The sequence below is a fragment of the Panthera pardus genome, unplaced genomic scaffold (genome assembly GCF_024362965.1).
Source record: "Panthera pardus isolate Hobbes unplaced genomic scaffold, ASM2436296v1 HiC_scaffold_10, whole genome shotgun sequence".
NCBI lineage: Eukaryota > Metazoa > Chordata > Mammalia > Carnivora > Felidae > Panthera > Panthera pardus.
In genome coordinates, this window is record NW_026526655.1 from 22,207,904 (window position 1) to 22,229,155 (window position 21,252).

At 40.6% G+C, this 21,252-nt stretch overlaps 1 protein-coding gene across 3 annotated transcripts in view; it reads left to right on the top strand.

Annotated features, from left to right (window-relative positions):
* The first annotated feature begins 15,802 nt into the window (after positions 1-15,802).
* The window catches only part of BARD1 (BRCA1 associated RING domain 1), an 82,751-nt gene continuing 77,301 nt past the window's right edge, over positions 15,803-21,252 (top strand). Inside the window, exon 1 of one of the 3 annotated variants that reach the window (XM_019446083.2) lies at positions 15,803-16,073. In XM_019446083.2, coding sequence (XP_019301628.2) covers positions 15,931-16,073 — 143 coding nt within the window. In that variant the 5' untranslated portion in view covers positions 15,803-15,930. The remainder of the gene's footprint in view (positions 16,074-21,252) is intronic. The other 2 variants (XM_019446084.2, XM_019446085.2) reach the window with 2 other exon arrangements.

Genomic DNA, 21,252 nt, shown 5'->3' on the forward strand with positions numbered 1-21,252 from the left:
TCTGAGCTGGCAGCACAGAGCCTGACATGGGGCTCAAACTCAGGACTTGTGAGATCATGACCTGAGCTGAAGTTGGATGCTCAACCGATTGAGCCACCCAGGTGCCCCAAGGCTTAGTATTTAAAAAACAAATTCACAGGGTGCCTAGGTGGCTCAGTCGGTTAAGTGTCCAAGTCTTGGTTTCGGCTCAGGTCATAATCTCACGGTCAGTGGGTTCTAGCCCTGCATCGGGCTCCACACTGATGGCATGGAGCCTATTTGGAATTCTCTCTCCCTCTCCCGGTCTCTCTCTCCCTTCCCAGCTTGCACTCATGCTCTCTTTCCCTCAAAATAAGTAAGTAAATAAAACTAAAAAAAAATTAAAATAAAAACAAATTCACAGTTTTAAAGTTGTTCTTCCTGCACTTCTATTCCAGGGAATTAAAATACTGATTTTCACAAACATGAACATTTTTAACTTTCACTGTATTACAAAAAAAGAAAGAAAGAAAGAAAGAAAGAAAGAAAACATACCAAACCTTGCAAAATAATTTAGTATATTTTGATTCGAGATTTCTTCTTGGCAGTGTGATATACAAACCATTTGTACTAAGTAGTACATGGAGAAGGAGAGAACATGTTAAGGTACTTTAAAATACAGAGGCTGTAGTCACATCTACTTGGAATATGATTGTGCTTCTCTTCCAAGAAGCATGGTGCCATTTTTCACCTTAAGTTTTTCCTTTAAGGAGTGCATTGTTTGGAATTCATATTATTCCCTTAGCAAGGTCAGGTTCTTTGTTGTTTTGACAGGATATGGAGATCTTGATTCATGTTTGCATAGAACTAAACTATCACAGTATATCACACCACTACTGAAACTATTTTACTGGCTTTCTGTCACATTACAAATTGATTTTAAAATACATTTGCCTTATAAAGGCAAAAACTGCATTGCCTGTGTTTAAACACCGCATAAACCAAATTTAGTGATCTGTTTATTCTTCATGCTTGCATGGCCCAACTTGTTTGCACTTCCCAATGTCCAATCGTCTGCAATAATTTACTGCTGAAAAAACTCTTTCCTCTCTAGAATCTGTAACTCTTTTACCTTATGAATTTAAGAGTGAGTCAGTTTAAGCTTATATCTTACGACAATAATTTATTTAATGTATGTGCTGTTATATTCATAGACATTGGATCTTAGTTGTAATGTATAGAGGTTTGTTCTACGCTTACTTGGTTGTAAATTTAAGTACAGCACAACAGAGAAACGCATACACATCCTGATTTATTGACAGAGACTGTAAACATATTTCAGTTTAAAGAAGAGAAGATGATGTATTTTTCTATTTTATTGTCTTATGAGGTCTATATGGGTATCCTTTGTTTTCAAAACTTAATGGCAACTTTATTTAGGAAACCAATGGATCAAATACTGTTTTAAGTTGGTATTACCACGACTTCAAAATGGGTATGCTTATGAACAAACAATACTTGAAATACAAGAAATACTCATTTCAAGTAATACTTATGATTTTTGAATAATTATAAAACACTTAGCAAAGCTGAGTCAAGATTGCATGTCAAGATTGCTTGATCTGTGTGTTAGTGCTAGAATTTTATTGAAAGAGATAGAGGATTTAAATGAGAATAAGAGGAGATATAGGGCTGTGGTTGTGTTTGGTTTGATGTTAAATTTATTCTGAGTGAACAGATTAGTTAATTCAGTATGTAAAAATTAAAAAAAAATTTTTTTATTTACTTTTGAGAGAAGTGAGAGAATGAACAGGGGAGGGGCAGACAGAAGGAGAGACACAGAATCCAAAGCAGGCTCTAGGCTCTGAGCTGTCAGCACAGAGCCCCATGCAGGGCTTGAACCCACACACTGCGAGATCATGACCTGAGCCGAAGTTGGACACTTAATTGCCTGAGCCACCCAGGCACCATGTTAATTCAGTATTTTAAAAATTATCTTTAGGGGTGCCTGGGTGGTGAAGCTGGTTGAGCGTCTGACTCTTGATCTCGGTAGGGTCATGATCTCATGGTTCCTGGGTTCTGCGCTGATGATGCAGAGCCTGACTGGGATTCTCGTTCTCCTCTCTGCCCCTCCCCTGCTGTGTGCATGTGTGTGCTCCCCCGACCCCCCCCCCCAAACAGATAAATAAAGTTAAAGTTTTTAAAAAATTATCTTTAGGAATGCATTTATTCCTGTGTTATACTGTTGCATAATAAAAAATAACCTGAAGTCTGAGAATATCTCTATTCAAATGAGTTTTTTGTGTTTGTGTTTTGTTTTTGTTGTTGTTTTAGTCTGTGGTTCAGATTCAAAAACAAGAGTAAGTGAGATTTTGTGATTCTCACCCAATGTTTCAACTGTTTATTCTGGCACCCTATGATTCAAGAAAGGAAATTTACTACTTGGAAATGAAATATAGAGGAAAACTTTCAAAGCAAGCTGCATTGTCTACGATTGTAATTAGGAGTTGGACAAAACCTTGATAGGTTTTTTTTAAAGAAGGTATTTTCTTCTACAGAGGCAATTGTGCACTGACAATTGAAGTTAATGATTTTGTTTTTTTTTTTTTTTTTTTCAACATTTTTTATTTATTTTTGGGACAGAGAGAGACAGAGCATGAACGGGGGAGGGGCAGAGAGAGAGGGAGACACAGAATCGGAAACAGGCTCCAGGCTCCGAGCCATCAGCCCAGAGCCTGACGCGGGGCTCGAACTCACGGACCGCGAGATCGTGACCTGGCTGAAGTCGGACGCTTAACCGACTGCGCCACCCAGGCGCCCCAATGATTTTGTTTTAATGTTAACAAATGTGGGGTTGGCTGAGTACCTGTTAATTTGAGTTTGGACCAAGAGAAGTATAATAATAAGCTCTCACATGGATGGGTTACAAACTGCTTTTACATAAACTCTTCTCATTTGATCCTCATGGCAACATGAAGAGAAGGCAATTATTATTTCCTCATTTTAGAGTCGATAAAAGAGAAGCGCAGATTGTAAACTCTATGAGGACAGGGTCAGGTTGGTCTTATTCACCCCTTTATTTCCAGCACCTAAGATAGGGACTGGCATACGATAAGCTCTCAAGAACCACTTGATGCATGAGAATAATTGGAAGGGTGCATTAAATGGCTTCAGTAAGGTTTAAAAAAATGTAGTAAATGGAAGGCCAGGGCATGAACATATACCTTCTAGTTCCAAGGACACTGCCCTTTTTGTTTTTGATTTTGTTTGTCTATTCATTAGTAGTTATCCCTTCCCTCTTGTTTTCTCCTTCCTGCTCCCCGGCTCCCAATAGATGCTTATGAATTCTTTCAAAACTCTGTGTACATTAAAAATATATTTCTTCCTTTAGGTTTAAATACTTTTAGCCAATAAAAATAACTGGGAAACAAAGGGTACTTTTTCTTTTTCTGTTCTTTCTCAGTTTTGATAATTACTGCTATCACAGCATCCACATTCACCCAAAGCAATAAGGCTGAAAGATGTGAAAATCTTTGACATCAAGTCACTGAGTGTGAAAATAGAACTCTATTGAGAAGATAATATGATCAGAAAAAATTTCAGGCAATATATTTTACACACAAGGACTGTCATTTCTTGCTCTGGAAGGAAAAGCCTGCATTTCCTGGGTTATTTGGACACTTTTGAGATGATAGAAACCCGAAATACCTTCTAGCCCTTCTAGCCCCAAGGCCTTTGCCCATCCTGTTCTGGTAGCAAAATATTTCCCCTTGGGGGGCAGGAAGTAGCTCATGTAACAAAACACAACAAAACAAAACAAATAAAAAACCCAGAAGACTTTCTTACTTAGCCCTACAGAGGAACAACAAAAGATCAGATTTCAAACCAGACTTTCACAAATCTGAGCTCTTACCACCTTTGCTAATAATTCATACGTTTCTAATCATTTAAAGATCTGAGTTTGCTAACCCCCACCGCCGTACACTTTTTTTTTGTCCACATAATGATGTGCTCTGGCTCTGATATATAAACAACAGCGTGTACATGTACTTCACTGCATGTTCAGACAAGAGACACCTACCTGTTCAGACAAGAAATACCTTCTTCTTTACATTCAGTTGCAGAGCTTATGTGACGTGTTCGAGGGAGCCAGTCCCCATAAATCCACAGACTTCAGGTTTGTTTCCACAACAGTCCTACATCCAGCTAAAAGCAGTCCAGAGTTAAAGAGTTGTTCTTAAAGGTTCTCAACCACCCAACTCCTGAGACTTTTCACTGGCTGCATTTTCTTGTAAGTCCAATCTCACGACAATGTTGTTGGCTCCTCTCCCTGTCTCTTCTCCTTTTGTTCTTCCTTCCTCCTTTCCAGGCCCCAAATCTAACGTCTCTCTCCTTGTCCCATGGAAAGTAGTTTAAACATTGTCCATTGCTGCTCTGGCTTTTGCTAATACCCCTCTCAGCCAAACATCTCATCAAGAATTTTCTCAAACTCTTTCAGATGAAATCTGGTCTGAAAATGCATTTTTACATTTTGATTTTACATACTCAAAGGTTTTATTTTCCTTCAAACAGTTCTGTTATATTATAATGTTCTAGTCACCACTTTGGGTATGGTTGGGGGTTGGTGGGGGGGAGGGGAATCTAAATAGCACCCACAACAAAGAAGAATTTAGGAATAGAGAGCTTGTGAGGCACAATTGATTTAGAGATCTCTAGGGGGGAAAAAACAAACTATTTTAAGTTCAGAGAAAGTAGAGCAAGTTTGGTCCAGAAATAATGTCCCCCCATCAAAGGGTCAATCTGATACCGACTACAACACAAGTCTGACATTTTGTCCTCATTCATTCGTTCATTCATTCATTCATGTGAATACTTACTATGGTCCTGGGTGCTGTTCTGGATGCTGGGGATAGAGCAAAAAATAGACAAAAATCCCTTGGAGCATGCATTCCATAAGGAAATACAGGTAATATATTAGATAAGTAAGTTAAATATATAATGTGTTAGCTAATGATACCCGCTAGAAAAACATAAAGGAAGTGAAGTAGGGTCGCAAGTGTTCCTCAGACAAGCTTCTCATGGACTTGTGATGTGAATTGTAAAAAGCACAGCAGAACAAAAAGAGCCAATTTCATACAATAATTCTGAGATACTTAGGGCACAAATCAACACCAATTAGTTCAGAGTAAGTACAGAAAAATAGGGGAATAGGAATTCTGTTTGAGTAGAGCAGTGTTGACATGGAGTGCGTTCCAAAGGCAGCAGCTAGAGTGAGTTTGGGACTTGGAAGTGTTGTGGAGCTCAAAGGCGTGAAGATCTTAAGACTTCAGAGTATGCCAGGCTTCTGAGTGAGGCAGCAGAGGTCACTGTGGGGCTCAGAATCAGAGCCTGGATGCCATATTGTAGCCAATGGCACTGGGTTTGTGAGTAAATGTCAGTCACAGCCTGTAGACTTCCACAGGGGAGCAGGCAGAAGAGACACCAGGTCTGATGTCTCGTAGATGCGTAGATGCACTGATGTGCTTGTATATGTTGAACAGCTGGCTTTTGAGTGTAGGTCTGACACACATGTTAGTTGATACAGGTGTTAAATTCATGAGTTAGACAAAAGTAACTTGTTTGCCAATGATGTGGGTGAATTGTTTGCTGAATAAGTTTTGAATATTGGAAGAATCAAATTTTTTGTGCTTCTTCACAATATAAAAGCTATGGACTTGACATAGTAATCTGCATTATTAGCATCTTCTTCATCTAAGTATAAAAAACCAGCAAAACAATATATCAAACCCTAATTTGTAGCATTGGCCAATATCCATGGTGTAAATACTTGTAAAAGTTCTCACCATGGTTGATTTCAAACTACCAAGGAACATGGAGTCAGCAAGAAATATGCAAAAACGCACTGCTATATACTATAGCATTTCCACCGTAGAGATGAAAAAATGTCAATCACATCAAGAGGATAGATAATAAAAGAAAGGTGGTAAAGTACTTAGGAGGTGATGAGTTTTTAATATTTACTACCTTTGCTTTAAGAAATAATATATTTAATTCTAAGCTTACACAATATGGTTGATTATTTATTTGTTTGTTTTTGAGAGAGAGAGAGAAAGAGAGACAGAGTAAGTGCATGAGAGCAAGGCATGAGAGCACAAGCAGGGGAGGTTCAGAGGAAAAGGGAGAGAGAGACTACCAAGCAGGCTTCATGCTTAGCATGGAACCTAACTTGGGGCTCAATCTTGTGACCATGAAATCATAACGTGAGCTGAAATCAAGAGTCTAACGCTCAACTGACTGAACCACTCAGACACCCCCACAATATGGTTTTTAATAGTGGCTATGTTTAACAAGCAGCTAATAAAATTTCTGCAGGGTTAATATTGGCTCTTGCAGGCCAATACAAGCCAGCTATCACATGCCACTCATAGATGGCAAACTATATAAATATAGGCTATTATTCATAATGTGACTTAATTTTTATTCTCAGGCTCAAAGTGCTCTGAAAAGGCAAGTTTAAAAAAAAATGCTTTAGGGGCGCCTGGGTGGCGCAGTCGGTTAAGCGTCCGACTTCAGCCAGGTCACGATCTCGCGGTCCGTGAGTTCGAGCCCCGCGTCAGGCTCTGGGCTGTTGGCTCAGAGCCTGGAGCCTGTTTCCAATTCTGTGTCTCCCTCTCTCTCTGCCCCTCCCCCATTCATGCTCTGTCTCTCTCTGTCCCAAAAATAAATAAAAAACGTTGAAAAAAAAATAAAAAAAAATGCTTTAGTCCTTTAATTTTACTCTGCTTGCTTTGATTGCACTGAGGCTTTTCTTTGAATATCTAAGCAACAGATTTCCAAATCTCTCTTAAGGTACATAAATGAGCAGATAATAATCTCAACCATTATTTGTTGTTTCCTGCTAGCTTTCCTCTCAAGAAGGTGACTTTTCACTGATGACTCCCCAAATTCTAGGAGCTCTTTATTGCATTCAGCTAGGTAGTATCTATAATCACTACTATCTAATATGTATTAGGTTGAGCCAGATGGAATCACTGTTATCCAACCATTTTTGACCTAGAAAAACAGTAATTTCATACGCCTCACTCTAATATCTTTGCTCCAGTCAAACCGGTGCCGATGTTCCCTGTCATTTGTGTCTGCGTTCACACGATTTTTCCCATCAGAAATAATCTTTCTTCTCCCTCCTACTACTTCAAACCTCTCATCTTCCGAGACTTATCTCCTACTTTCACCTCTCCCACAAACATAGCTATGATCACTCAAATCTTCATTAAGCAATTTTAAGCATTCTCTCCCCTGACCTTTTGTGATACTTCTATGTACACCACATAATTGAACACAATTATAATCTGTCTCATATTATTTGTATTGTTTCTCACATTAGTCTTGTCTGTAACTAGACAGTCAATTCTCTGAGGGGAGAAACTATAAGTTAAGCTTCTTCTGTAGCCTTTCAATGAATAATTGTGCTGAAAATCAATATGTGCTCTGGTATTTCAACTGATTTGGACTTAACATCCTTCAAAGTTGACCTTAATTAAACCTGGGTTTATGTAGGTGCTTAAAAGTTGAACTTTAGAGTTAGGTAGACTTGGGTCTATTTCCTTGCCCTTTCAATTATAAGATGTATGCCCTTGGGATAGTTACTAACAATATGAAGCCCCATTTGTTCCTCTGTCAAATGGAGAGATAATGATGTCAACACTGTTGGGTGATGTTAGGGCTATAGACTCTTTTTTGGAAATTTAATATAAATGCAATGTATTTTTAATATTTTGAGTGATTCCAGGAAAGGTAAGATTATCATTGTGTAATTCTGGGTTAAGAATGAAAAGTATTGTTATAGTTATTTTAAAGGTAATGCTTTTTGGTTTGACTCAACCTCCCAAGCTTCCAAATTGATACCTAAAAATGGCATAGATAGATGTATAGATAGATAGGTAGGTAGATAGATAGATAGATAGATAGATAGATAGATTTTGGGGGAGTGAGGGGCACAGACATTTTTAAAAGTTGAAACACACTGGATTCCTGTCTAGTTGAGTACACAGGATGATATTATGTCTCTTATTACCTAAGAATAAAACTCTCATCATTGTATCATTCTTGAACCTGGAGTTTTTTCTTTTGCTTTGATTTTGGAGAGAGAGTAGGCAAGCAGGGGAGAGGGGGAGAGAGAGAGAGAGAGAGAGAGAGAGAGAGAGAGAGAGAGAGAGAGAGAATCCCAAGCAGGCTCCCTGCCCAGTAAGGCTCCGGATGCTGGGCTTGATCCCACGACTCTGGGGTCATGACCTGAGCCTGAAATCAAGAAACCGACACTCAACTGACTGAGCCACCCAGGCACACAAACATTGAGGCTTTTGTACAGTAATAAGTGCCAGCATTTATTAAGAATTTACTATGTTCTAAGGACTTTACTAAGTGTATTAGCTTATTGTATTCATACAACAGCAATAAAATATTTTCTATTATCCTTATTTCACAGATGAAAAAATATCTATCTTTTGCTATAGTGAGAAAAGTAACTAAATGAAGGGATTTGCAAAAATATGAGGAGAGATTTAATGAACTATCTCTCACAGAGAGTGACTTTACAACAGTAACTAAATTTTAATTCAGCTTTCTAAAACTCTAGAATGTATTGCTGAAGGGCTATTAAGGGTTATTACCAATACTAGTAAAGTGAATCCAATATGAACAAGGCATAATTTCTAAAGCAGTATATATAGATGGAAAAAAATAAAACTTTGTAATGACCATTGCTTTCAGGGATAATAGTATATAGTCATTCACTCATTTATTCTTCTTTTTATTGAACACATACTGTATACGAGGCATACTTAAACATACTAGTTACCTCTTACTTGTCCATTGAAAGAAATTTAAATTATTGTATGGATGTTGATTAAGCTGATTACAAAATTTTGAAACACAATAGAACCCAAACTAAGGCCAATGCTCATTTCCTAAATGAACATTTTATGTGCAAACAAACAGCTGCTGGAATTCAACAGAATTTAAAACAAGCTGTTTGTAAATTTTACTGACAGCTGTTTTTGGTGATTTTTGTCAACAGAATTTTCCTGCTTTGCATCGCAGCATTTTTTTATTATCATGTCCCCTCGAAGAATAACTTGCTTGCTTTAATCACGTTTACAGAGATTTATGACTTGATGCTTATTCAGTGGTAGAGCTTCTCAACACAAAATGTCAGTGAGCCTGTTATAAATTGCTTCTGGCATTCCTACTCTATCTTTTATTTGGCTGGGAGTATTTCCACCTGAAAGTGATAAATTCCTGCTATAACCACTTTATGTGCTTCAGTAATTACACTGTACAGAAAAAGGGGGTTTCTACTGAGGTGTCTCCTTAAAAATAGCAAGCAATAAAAGGCAGTGGAATGGGCTGAACTCTGAAGTCTATTGAACAAAAAACAATGACCAGTGAAATATCTGTGTCAGGCTAAATTTGATAAATGGTCAGGAAACACAGAAGATACCAAAACCTTTAAAACCACTGCTATAGGGACACATTAATGTAACTATGTCCTTAGACTAGTTACTTTTGAGCCTGTGACAGAAATTTGGCAGATGCCCACAAGAATGGAGCTAACACTCTTTCAAACACCATCTCAGAATATCTAGATGCTTCTAGAGACTTGAGTAATTTTTCAGTAAATGTCAAGGTCTATGTGACATTCAGACTCTGTCCTTAAGTGCAAGTCTGAGACGGCAGCATGTCAGAAAAGTTCGGTATAATCCATTGCAACCAATAACTCGATCATATGCACAATTGTGCCAATCCAGAAGAGATCCACATCGGTCATGATGGCATGTATGAGTGGTGGGTCCTGATTAGTTTTGGCCACACTTTTTTGTTTGGTTCATATAAGCTATCTATAGCACACAGAACAAAGTTACTGTTTTTAGTTGCTGAGGATGTTTTGCTCTTAGAGGATGAACAAAATGTTGTAAACAATTTCCAACTTAATAGAACAAACACTATAAAGATTTTTTTATTATCTAGTACTAACATCATTCCATGGATGGTGTTAGAAATCCAGTGGACACTTCGAGATGATACTGAAAGAGATTAGTATCGTTAAAATTCAAGCTTCCTTTCAGAGTTATTGAGTCATATTTGCAAAGCAATTACTCCAGCAAGTATCTCTGATCCAACAGTCATGAAATGAGTGGCTCCTTCTTACTCAGAATATGCACTCTTAAGAGAATTTAAATTTTTTAATTGTTTATTTATTTTTGAGAGAGAGAGAGAGAGAGAGAGAGAGAGAGCATGAGCAGGGGAGGGGCAGAGAGAGAGGTAGGCACAGAATCCGAAAGCGGGCTCCAGTCTCTGAGCTGACAGCACAGAGCCAAATGCGGGGCTTGAACCCACAAACCGCAAGATCAAGACCTGAGCCGAAGCTGGACGCTTCACCGACTGAGCCACCCAGGCACCCCTCTTAAGAGGATTTTAAAGCAAGTATAACTGGCTTAGTGCAGCTCAACAATGCCAGAACTAGTCCTATAATTGGGAAAATGTATTCCATGCCTATTGTGAATTAAGCTTTGATGTATTATTAAAGCTCAGTCCAGTCCATCATGAAGGGATTTCCATTGGTTGAGCTACACTACTGGTTTAGAACATTTTCACAATTTGTAATTCCTTTCTCACCACAACCCTACCAGTGTGAGGTTGGGAGACGTCAATCCTAAATTTACAAGAGATGAAACAAAGTTCCAAAATAGGTTAACACAACGGGCCCCTGGGTACAATCGTAGGAAATGGCAGGACTTGGTTTATAACCCAGTTTTGCTTCACTCCAGAGCTCTATGCACTTAATCATTATGCCACATTGGATTCCAGAAAAAATAGCACAGAGCTTATGACTTTAACTTAGGTTAAGAGCACTTTCACGCAGGAAGGCCAGGTGAGTCAAATGTAGAGAGCACAGACCACACTCCCGGATGCTGTGGAGGTTTGTTCCATTCAAGTGTTCCTTATCGATTGTTCTCAAACTGCATTTTTTGCAGGGACGGGGGGAGGGTCTAGGTTTCACAGAGGTCCTTGCAAACCAAATTTATATCTGAAAAAGAGAATGCATTCAAAAGAGTCAAAGCAGTTGATTCCACTGTGTGACACCATAATTCAACGAGAAGAATTTGGGTACATGCTGAATTTGTGAGGTAGCTTCGCATTCCACGGGAGGAGAGCCTTGGCATTATGTCTGTCCCATTTTGCTTGTTAAATATGTTTATCCAAGTGCATAGGAGGGAGATTTACTATGTGAAATCCTTCACAACACAACAGAAGAAAGAAATTAGCATTTAGACAGTTTGTTTTCAACAAACTGTTATATTGAGCCTGAAGATCAGGAAAGAGACCAGACCGAGATGCCTTTGGAGTATAAACAGCACTACAGATGGTAATCAATGCAGTTAGGAAGGGCATGAAGAGAGAAGGATATATAAACAGGCTAAAGCAAACCAATTTGTCTGCCTCACAATGCCCGTAGGACCCAAATGTTGCACTGGGTGGGCTGAATAATTTTGGAAGAGTCTAAGGTACTGCTTAGCTGGAAGAGAACAGACTAGGAGCAAAATGGAGCAACGAACCTAAACTCTGATGTACTCGGGAGGTCCTTGCAGGGACACAAAAAGGGAATTAAGACATTTTAGTCCCTTTTAAACTGAAGACAGGATATTGCTAATACACTAAGCTAAGGCTTTACCAAGACCCCATAGATGGAATGGATTTTCCTGGGAAGTTTTTCCCTGGAAGCAGAGTTACAGGATCTTAGGCATTCTTGGTGTATCTCATCCTGGATTGGCCCGTCTTTTGTACACATAAACGCACATGGGAGAAAGGACTGGCTTTTATTTTTTATGTTTAAAAATTGTTTTAACGTTTATTTATTATTAAGAGACAGAACGGGAACAGGGGAGGGGCAAAGAGAGAGGGAGACACAGAATCAGAAGCAGGCTCCAGGCTCTGAGGTATCAGCACACTGCCCGATGAGGGGCTCGAACTCACAAACCGCAAGATCATGACCTGAGCCGAAGTCAGACACTTAATCAACTGAGCCACCCAGGCACCCCTAAAGGACTAGCTTTTAAAATTCAGGATCTAAGCCTGGGAGGAAAGGTTGATTAAAAAACACATATCCCATACCATCTCACACCTGTCAGAATAGCTAAAATCAAAAATAGAAGAAAGCATAAGTGTTGGTAAGGATGTGGAGAAAAAGGAATTCTCATGCACTGTTGGTGGGAATGCAAACTGGTGCAGTCACTATGGAATACAGTATGAATTTTTCTCAAAAAATTAAAAACAGAATTATCATATGATCCAGTAAGTCCACTACAGGATATTTAACCCAAAGAGTACCAAAACACTAATTAGAAAAGATATATGTACCCCTATGTTTATTGCTGCATTATTTGCAGTTGCCAAAATAGCCAAGTGTCCATCCATAGATGAATGTATAAAGAAGACTGATCTATCATCTATCTATCTACGTGTCTATCTCTATCTACACACACACACGCGCGCGCACGCGCACACACACACGCGCGCGCACGCGCACACACACACACACACACACACACACACAGTATAATACTACTCAGCTATAAAAAAAGAATGAAATCTTGCCATTTGCAACAGCATGGATCAATCTAGAGGGTATGCTGCTAAGTGAAATAAGTAAGTCAGAGAAAGATAAACAGCATATTATTTTAGTCATATGCAGAATTTAAGAAACAGAACAAATGAACGCAGAAAAAAAGAGAGAAACTGAGAAATAGTCTTATTAATAGAGAACTGGTGGTTGCCAGAGGGGAGGTGGGTGGGTGGGTGAAATAAATGAAGGAGATTAAGAGTACACTGTGATGAGCATTGAATAATGTGTAGAATTGTTGAATCACTATATTGCACATCTGGAACTAATATAACACTGTGCTAATTATACTAGAATTAAAAAGGAAAGGTAGGGGCACCTGGGTGGCTCGGTCGCTTAAGCATCCGACTTCGGCTCAGGTCATGATCTCACAGTCCGTGAGTTCAAGCCCCGCATCGGGCTCTGTGCTGACAGCTCAGAGCCTGGAGCCTGCTTCCGATCCTGTGTCTCCCTCTCTCTCTGACCCTCTCCCGTTCATGCTCTGTCTCTCTGTCTCAAAAATAAACAAACATTAAAAAAAATTTAAAAGGAAAGGTAAAGTGGGATGCCTGGGTAGCTCAGTTGGTTGAGTGTCTGAGTCTTAATTTTGGCTCAGGTCATGATCCCAGCATCCTGGGATTGAGCCCTGAGTCAGGCTCTGCGCTGAGTGTGGAGCCTGCTTGGCGTTCTCTCTTCTTCTTTCTCCCTCCGCCCCTCTTTTCTGCTTGTGTGCTCTCTCTTTAAAAAAAATTTTTGGGGGGAGCACCTGGGCAGCTCAGTTGGTTAAGCGGCCTACTTCAAGTCATGATCTTGCAGTCTGTGAGTTCAAGCCCCACATCGGGCTCTGTGATGACAGCTCAAATCCTGGAGCCTGCTTTGGATTCTGTGCCTGCCCCTCCTCTGCTTGCACTCTGTCTCTGTCTCTCAAAAATAGTGACAGAGCAGCACCAGAGGAAGGCAATGGAAGGGGAAGCTGCAGATGAGAGAGTAACCTTGCTTATTCTCTTGATGAGTTTACTATGGCTGCCATCAACCAGCTGCTGAGAATTTCATGAGATGTAGTGAGAGGTGATGGGGCAATGGCAGAGGGAAAGAAGAGGAAACTAACAGCAGGAAAACCTCACTGCCCCTGCACCACAACTCATTTAACAGCACTGTACAGATAGTTCAGTAACAACTGTTTGGTCCAAAGTGTGAAATTTGCATTTACTCTGCTCAGTTACATTATGTCCTAATTACAAAAGCATCTGATAAAAATATTCAGTGTTATTCTGTGGTAAGTAAACCATTAACAGTACTAGTTATGTATGTCTCCCTCTCTCTCGCTCAAAAATAAGTAAACATTTAAAAAAAAAGTACTGGTTATATACGTAAGCATCTTCATATTACCTACCATATATTGACCACTTATGATGCAGGTGATTTTACATTTATCTCATTATAATCCTCCAGATCTACAAAATAAATATTCCCACTTTACAGATAGGGAAACTAATGTTCAGAGGACTTAAGACTTGATTTAAATCACACAATTATTTAGCAGAGGAAGTGGGATTAGAAGTAGGGATGTCTGGCTCCTGAAATCCCCAATTTACTCCATTATATACCATAGCATCTCTAAGTGTATTTAATGTTTTAACTTTTCTAGAATTTGATTTCTCTGAGGCTCCGCAAAGAGTAAGCAATGGCTCAACAGGGTTAATAATCAAAATCAATTTCTTGACTGCCTGTGAGTTTAAGAAAATATTTGGTTAGTTTAATATGCTAATATAGGTCAGTTAAAACACCCTTTAAGATCTTCCTTAGTTTTACCTATTCTGTTTCCACTAACCAAGTGGTTATTTGGCAATGTTTTAGATGGCTACAGTGTAGCCTAAGGATTGGAGGGGACTTGGGTGGACACAGGGATATCAGCCAGAAGGCTACAGCAACAATCTAAGTAAAAAATGAGACAAGGGGCCTGTGGTGGAGTAAAGACAGAGAAGTGGGTAGATTTGAGAATAAGTCAGAGGGGCAAATGCAATGATTTGGCAGCGGATTGGATGGAGAGGGTGAAGGTGCTCAGTAGGTGTTATCCATAAAATATGGTGAGCAATGAGAGATCATTGTGCGGATCTGATGAAGTTTTGGGGTGATGGTGGGGTGGTTCGAAGCCGAAGGCCAAGTAAGGATTCTTGAAGATGTCTTTGGTGCAAAAATGGGATTTTATTAAAGCATGGGGACAAGACCCATGGGCAGGAAGAGCTGCACTGGAGTACTGACAGGTAGCTCATTATATATCCTCAGGTTGGGAGGGGGTCAGGGATAGAGTAAGAGTTTAAGGAATTTTGGAAACAAGGTTTCCAGGACCTTGAGGGGCTAGCTGTTGCTAGGGAAACACTATTTATTACCATTTAATAAAACTTCAGCCATGAGACCCTTTAGATATATATCTAAAGGAGGGCACAAACTTGGAGTATGATTGCCAGCATGTATCTTGGGGTAGCTGAGATAAAGGAAGTTGACTTACAGGATCCTGGAGTTTGGGACAATGTTAATTTTCTCTTTTGCCCCCCAAAGTGTCATCCTTGAAGCAGCTGAGCTCCTAGAAGGAGGTCACTGCTTGTTTCAAGACTTGTCAATGGGCACTAAAGGAATTTAATTTTTCATTTCCTTAGTTTCCCACATTACGGCGGGGCAAGCACCTAAACCCCTTTCCTTTGTTCTGGGTAGCCAGGAAGTGTCTGAAGATTATCACGTTTTCCACCTGCGCCTGGGGGTGGGTGGTGGCCAGCCTGTATTTTGCCTTTAGCTTTCCCCAAGCTCCCTCATCATATCTTTAACAAAACAAAAAAAAACCTGGAAGGGGGAGGGGAAGGAGAAAGTTAACTTTGTTAGGAGTGAAGAAGGTGGCACATTCAGTGTCAGGACCAAAACTTTTCCAAGTTCTATGGTAGTCAAAACAGCACTCCTTAGAGATTAGTCTCTACTAAAAGTTCCTCGCTTTGAGGTCCCTAAAACCCACGGTTCAGAAAAGTCAAGGACTCGCTTTTTCGCATCTTCTTCCCTCTAGGTGGCCTGGACCCGTCCCCTTTCCCGCCAACTGCAAGCCCCACCCCTCCGGCCCCGCGCGCGGGACTTTTGGCGCGTTTCCGGGGCTCCGCCTCCCAGGGCCCCGCCCTCCCAGCGTCCCGGCCGGCCCAGAAACTGGGACCGTTCGGGCTGGGGTCGGGTCGGAGGTTGGTCGCGTCTCGGTCGTTGCCCGAGCCCGCCGAACCCGCCGAGCCCGCCGCGTCTCCAGCTCTGGGAAGAGCCCTTCCGGCGAAGGCGGGGCGATGCCGGGGAACCGGCAGCCGAGGGTCCGGTCCGGGAACGAGCCTCGTCCCGCGCCCGCCATGGAGCCGGAGGGGCGCGGGGCCTGGGCCCACAGCCGCGCCGCGTTCGACCGGTTGGAGAAGCTGCTGCGCTGCTCGCGTTGGTAAAGATGGACCCTCGGGCGAGTTGCCGCGAGGGCGGGGGGAGGGGATCTTTTCAAACTCCAGGTTCTCTCCTTCCATTCCCGCCCCGCAGTCGGGTCGGCGAGCAGACTTTGTACTTGCCCAGGGATCTGGTGTTAGTTGTCCCCTCCCTCGCTCCCATCCCCTTCCTTTCCGCGCTGCTTGCTTGTCTTTTCGTCGTCAAACCCGACTAAGGTGGTAGTTGTCGAACTTTAGCGGGCCGAAGACTCGTCTGGAGGTGTGGTTAAAAAAAATGCAGATTTCAGGCCCCGCCTCCATACTTTGAATCTGTAGGGCTGGGGTGGGGCTAAGGCATCGGGACTTTTTACTGGGCCTGGAATCCCTCCTGCCCCGGGCTGCGCAAGTTTGAAGGGGCCCGCTAAGCTTCAAGCAGCTGTCACTCATTGCTGAGCTGATCCTTTGACCATTACTCCGTAGCAGCGCTTTCTTGGGAGAGGAGAGTTTGGGGGACCCTTGCTGGAGGTAGATTGAAGATGGCAGTGTGATGGACACCGCCATTCTATTTCTCACTCAGTTTCTCATTTCCTTGGTTTAGTCAAAAGGCTGTATGGCTTGGGGTTCCGGCTCTTAGAGATGCTATTTATTATCATTTTTTGCTTCTTATTTTCCTTCATGCTGTTGCACCATGGGAGCCCTCTCACTTCAAGGTTTTCATTATATCTGAAGACATCATGTTCATGACTGGTACTCCATGCTTTTCCTGTAGCTCTTCCTAGTATACAAACCAACAAGGGCTTGTCACCCTTATCATTTCTTCCAAGAGCATTGATTGAGCCCCTGCTGTGTGCGCAGCTCTGTATTTCTGCATGGATATAACTCAGGTTTTCTCTCTGCTTGTAGCTGGCCTGACTTTTTTGGACTTTGTTTTGACTCCCCCCCCTCCATTTCCAACCCGCAGAACTTACATAAAGCACAAGTTACCGCAGCTGTTTATTTAAAAATGAGGACTTAACTATCACCGAGTTTTGCACTTATATTTGGTTTTACAAAAACTTAAAAAAATCACCGCGCTCCTTAGAAAAGCGGCACTTTTGCTAGAATACATGGAGACATTCTGAGTTGTGTGTGTTTTTTAATAACACAGGGGTCCTCCATCTGAGAATAAGAAATTTAAAACTAGCTCTGCTAGTTGCTATAATAGAAGCAATTATAATAACACCTTAGTAGTTAAACAAAAGTTAGACATTCAGATGGGACATTTCTGTATGGAAGGCACTAAGGCAACATCATAGTGCTTCACTTAGAGTGTAGAGTCAGGATGCCTGAGTTCAGGTTGCAGCTTTGACATTATGGCCCAAGTCATTTATTTATTTATTAAAAAAAAAATTTTTTTCTTAAATTTATTTTGAGAGAGAGAGAATGCATGAGGTGGGGAGAAGGGCAGAGAGAGAGAGAGAGGGACAGAGAATCCCAAGCAGGCTTGTGCTGTCAGCACAGAGCCCTATGGCGGGGGGCTTGCTCCCAACAACCCTTTGATCATGACCTGAGCTGAAATCAAGATTCTGACGCTTAACCGACTGAGCCATCCAGGCATCCATGTCTCAAGTAATTTAATTTCTGTGCCTCAGTTTCCCCACCTGAGTGATAATAGTGCTCTGCTCATCCACCTATGGGGATTCATTACTAATAAAAGATACTATTGAACACCTGCAAAGTGCTATTTTGGCGTTGGGGATTCGTTAGTGAACAGAGCAGGCAAAAACCTCAGTCTTTAGGAAGCTAACATTCTGTGGGGGGGGGGGGGGGAACTAAATGAAATTATATGTGTAAAGTGTTGAGTATGGTGGTTGTTATAGAATAAGTGATAAGTAATAAGTGTCTTATAAAAATACAAAAAAAGCATAGCCTGCTTGCTGAATGGTTTGGTGAAGGCAAAATAGGTGCTTTATAAAAAGAAGAGTAATCCGTAGGTTGTCCTGAACTATAATACAGCCAATTTCACTTAAAAAATTTTTTTTAATGTTTATTTTTATTTATTTTTAAATTGTTTTTAAATTTTTTATTTTTTTTAATTTTATTTATTTTGAGAAAGAGAGAGCACAGGTGGGGGAGGGTCAAAGAGAAGTAGAGAGAGAATCCCAAGCAGGCTCTGCAACATCAGTGCAGAGCCAGATGCAGGGCTTGAACTCAAACTGTGAGACCATGACATGAGTGGAGACCAAGAATCCGGATGCTTACCCGACTGCGCCACCCAGGTGCCCCGTAATGTTTGTTTGTTTTTAAGAGAGAGACAGAGTGTGAGCGGGCAGGGTCAGAGAGAGAGCGAGATACAGAATCCAAAGCAGGCTTCAGGCTCCAAGCTCCTATCTGTCAGCACAGAGTCCGATGCGGGGCTCGAACCCACGAACCGTGAGATCGTGACCTGAACTGAAGTCAGACGTTTAACCAACTGAGCCATCCATGCATCCTGCCAGTTTCAGTTTTTATCCCTGCCAAATATTTTTCTAGTTTCTAACAAAAGTGAGCAGACAATAAGAGCCAGAGGACTGAAAGTAGACATCAGTAACTAGGTCTAGACTTTTATTACAACTTATCCTGTTGGGTGGAGAATAATACTGAACTCTAGTGAATTTTCTTAAAAAGTTAATATATGAACCACTGATGGAATAACAACTAAATCTCATGGTGTCTTTGCAGATTTTAACCAGGGCTTGGCAAACTTCTGTAAAGAGTCATATAATAACTGATGCTGACCACCATCTGTGTTCTTACTATTTTTTGTCTTTTACAACCCTTAACAACATAAAAAGCATTCTTAGCTCAAGGCTGTACAGAAACAGTCTACTGACTTGATTTGGTGCATAAGCTATAGTTTGCTGAACTGTTTTAATAGGTAGAATGTCTTAAGTTTAAAAATCCTCAGTGTAAAATTTTATATGACACGGGATTTAATATTTAGAAGTGATTTTGCATTCCTGTTGGTGTCTCTATATGTCTTGGCACTGTCTACAGTGTATAAAGCGTGGCCCGTTTCTTCTTACCCAGGGAAGATATATCCCTTTTTTCCCACCCACGCCTTTCCCTGTAGCTGCCTGACGCCATTGCTTCAAAGAACAACTCAGGATGGTCTGCTTCTTGCTTTGCTACCTACCATTCCTGGCAGTGTCCTGTTACTTGAAATTGTGTGTCAGTATGCCCTTTTACAGAGTTTCAAAGTTCTACCCAGTGGACTAGTGATTACCCCGATTACCCTCACATTCAGCTTGCAGCTGTCATCTATATTGTGTTCCCAGGTGTCACCTGTCTTATACAGCATATTGCATCTGTTTTACGGGAAGCATTGCTTGTGGGTGAGGGTGGATTGGCTACATTACAGGGCATCGTTTCTTGACCTTTAACATAAGTAGGACTCCAAGGTGAAGCTGATGAAATTTTTTCAAGAGGCCAGATGTGACATTTGTGTTAGGTCCAAGCCCCACAACCAGATAGAAGCTATTTAAAGATTTGGAAAAATGAGACAGGAAGACCGTATCATTTGAGAGGCTGACAGAAAGCATAGTAATAATGTGTTCCTAAAGGAAGTAGGAAAAAATAATAAAGGCTGTAATGTAAACCCCAAGTGTCATATGACACTATTTTGTGAGTTAAAATTAGGTACCTCTTGACATTTTTAGGTGTGTGCAGGTTGACCTCTACTATAGTGTAATTTGGAGTTATAGCACTTTTTTTAAAAATTTTTTTTACATTTGTTTATTTTTGAGAGACGGAGTGAGACAAAGTGAGAGTGGGGGAGGGGCAGAGAGAGAGGGAGACACAGAATCCGAAGCAGGCTACAGGCTCTGAGCTGTCAGCACAGAGCCCAACACCGGGCTCGAACCCACAGACCATGAGGTCATGACCTGAGCTGAAGTTGGACGCTCAACTGACTGAGCCACTCAGGCGCCCCTGGAGTTCTAGCACTTTTTAAATCAACTTTTAGTAAAAAGTAAAAAAGCAATCTTGTGATTTTTGGCATAGATGATTTTATTTTTCTAAATTATTTTTTGTCATTTTAAAGGCGATAAAGATTATTTTCTCTTATAGCATCACTTAGTGATTAAGAACATTAATTTTGAACCCTGGCTTGAAAGCCTGCTTCAGTGATTTTTGGGTAAATTAGTTTATCTTGTATGCTTCCTTTTCTCATTTGTGAAAATGAATTAGTAGTAGTTTCTATCTTATGAGGTTACCAGAATTAAATGAGTTAATATTTATAAGATTCTTAGAGCAGTGCCTATTATGTTTTATGTGCTATATGGATGTTTGTAAAATAAAGGATAGATTTCTTGACCCCAGCATTAAGCTTTTGTCTTCATTAGCTTTGCTCAGAAGCACTTTACTAGGCCAGTGATCCTTAAGTGGGATGATTACTCCTTTAGCTTGCTCTGATGCTGGTTCTTCTTTAGGACCATAAGTGATCACTGATGGACCACATTAGTGGTGACATGGTGAGACATTTTTTACCTTTAAGGAGCACACGCTTAACTATAAGGGGTAAAATGCACACAGAGTTCAGGGTAAATTATGATGAAGGCCAAGGAGATGTAGAGAAGTGTACTTGGATGGTGCCAGTGGAGGAAAGCTTCATGGCTTTTGAATTGGGCCTCGGAAAGAGTTTCATAGATGGAGACTGGTGGAGTATGCTAATCACAATATGCTAAAAGGTACTGTAGAATAAAGGGGAAGTGAGTCAGATGGGCAGAGAGTAATTGGTAGCCTAACAACTGACTATTCAGTTGGTTCACATAATTCCTAAGTAGAGCAATTTGTGTAACTTTCCTGTCACTCTGATGTCCTCATCTATAAAATGAGGAAAATGGACAAAGGGCTTTCTAAGACTCCCTCTAGTTCTGCAGATTCCATAATTATGAGTTTCCTTTGGGTACAAATTATTGTTTAAAACTTTCTATTGACTTTTAACATACATCCAGAAAAGGGCACAAATCATTGGTGTTCAGCATGTATCCTATATCTCTTCTAAACGTAGAATGTATTTACTTATGTGGTATTTTGATTCTTTGATACACATTTCATAAAGACAGGTTCACATTTGTGGCCACAGTGTTGAATTCATGGTTTCTTAGCGTTTGTTAAATTAGTGCATTAAAGAATTTAGGTTAAGTTAGGATCACATTTAAGGAGTCTTTGCAAGTGGGAATA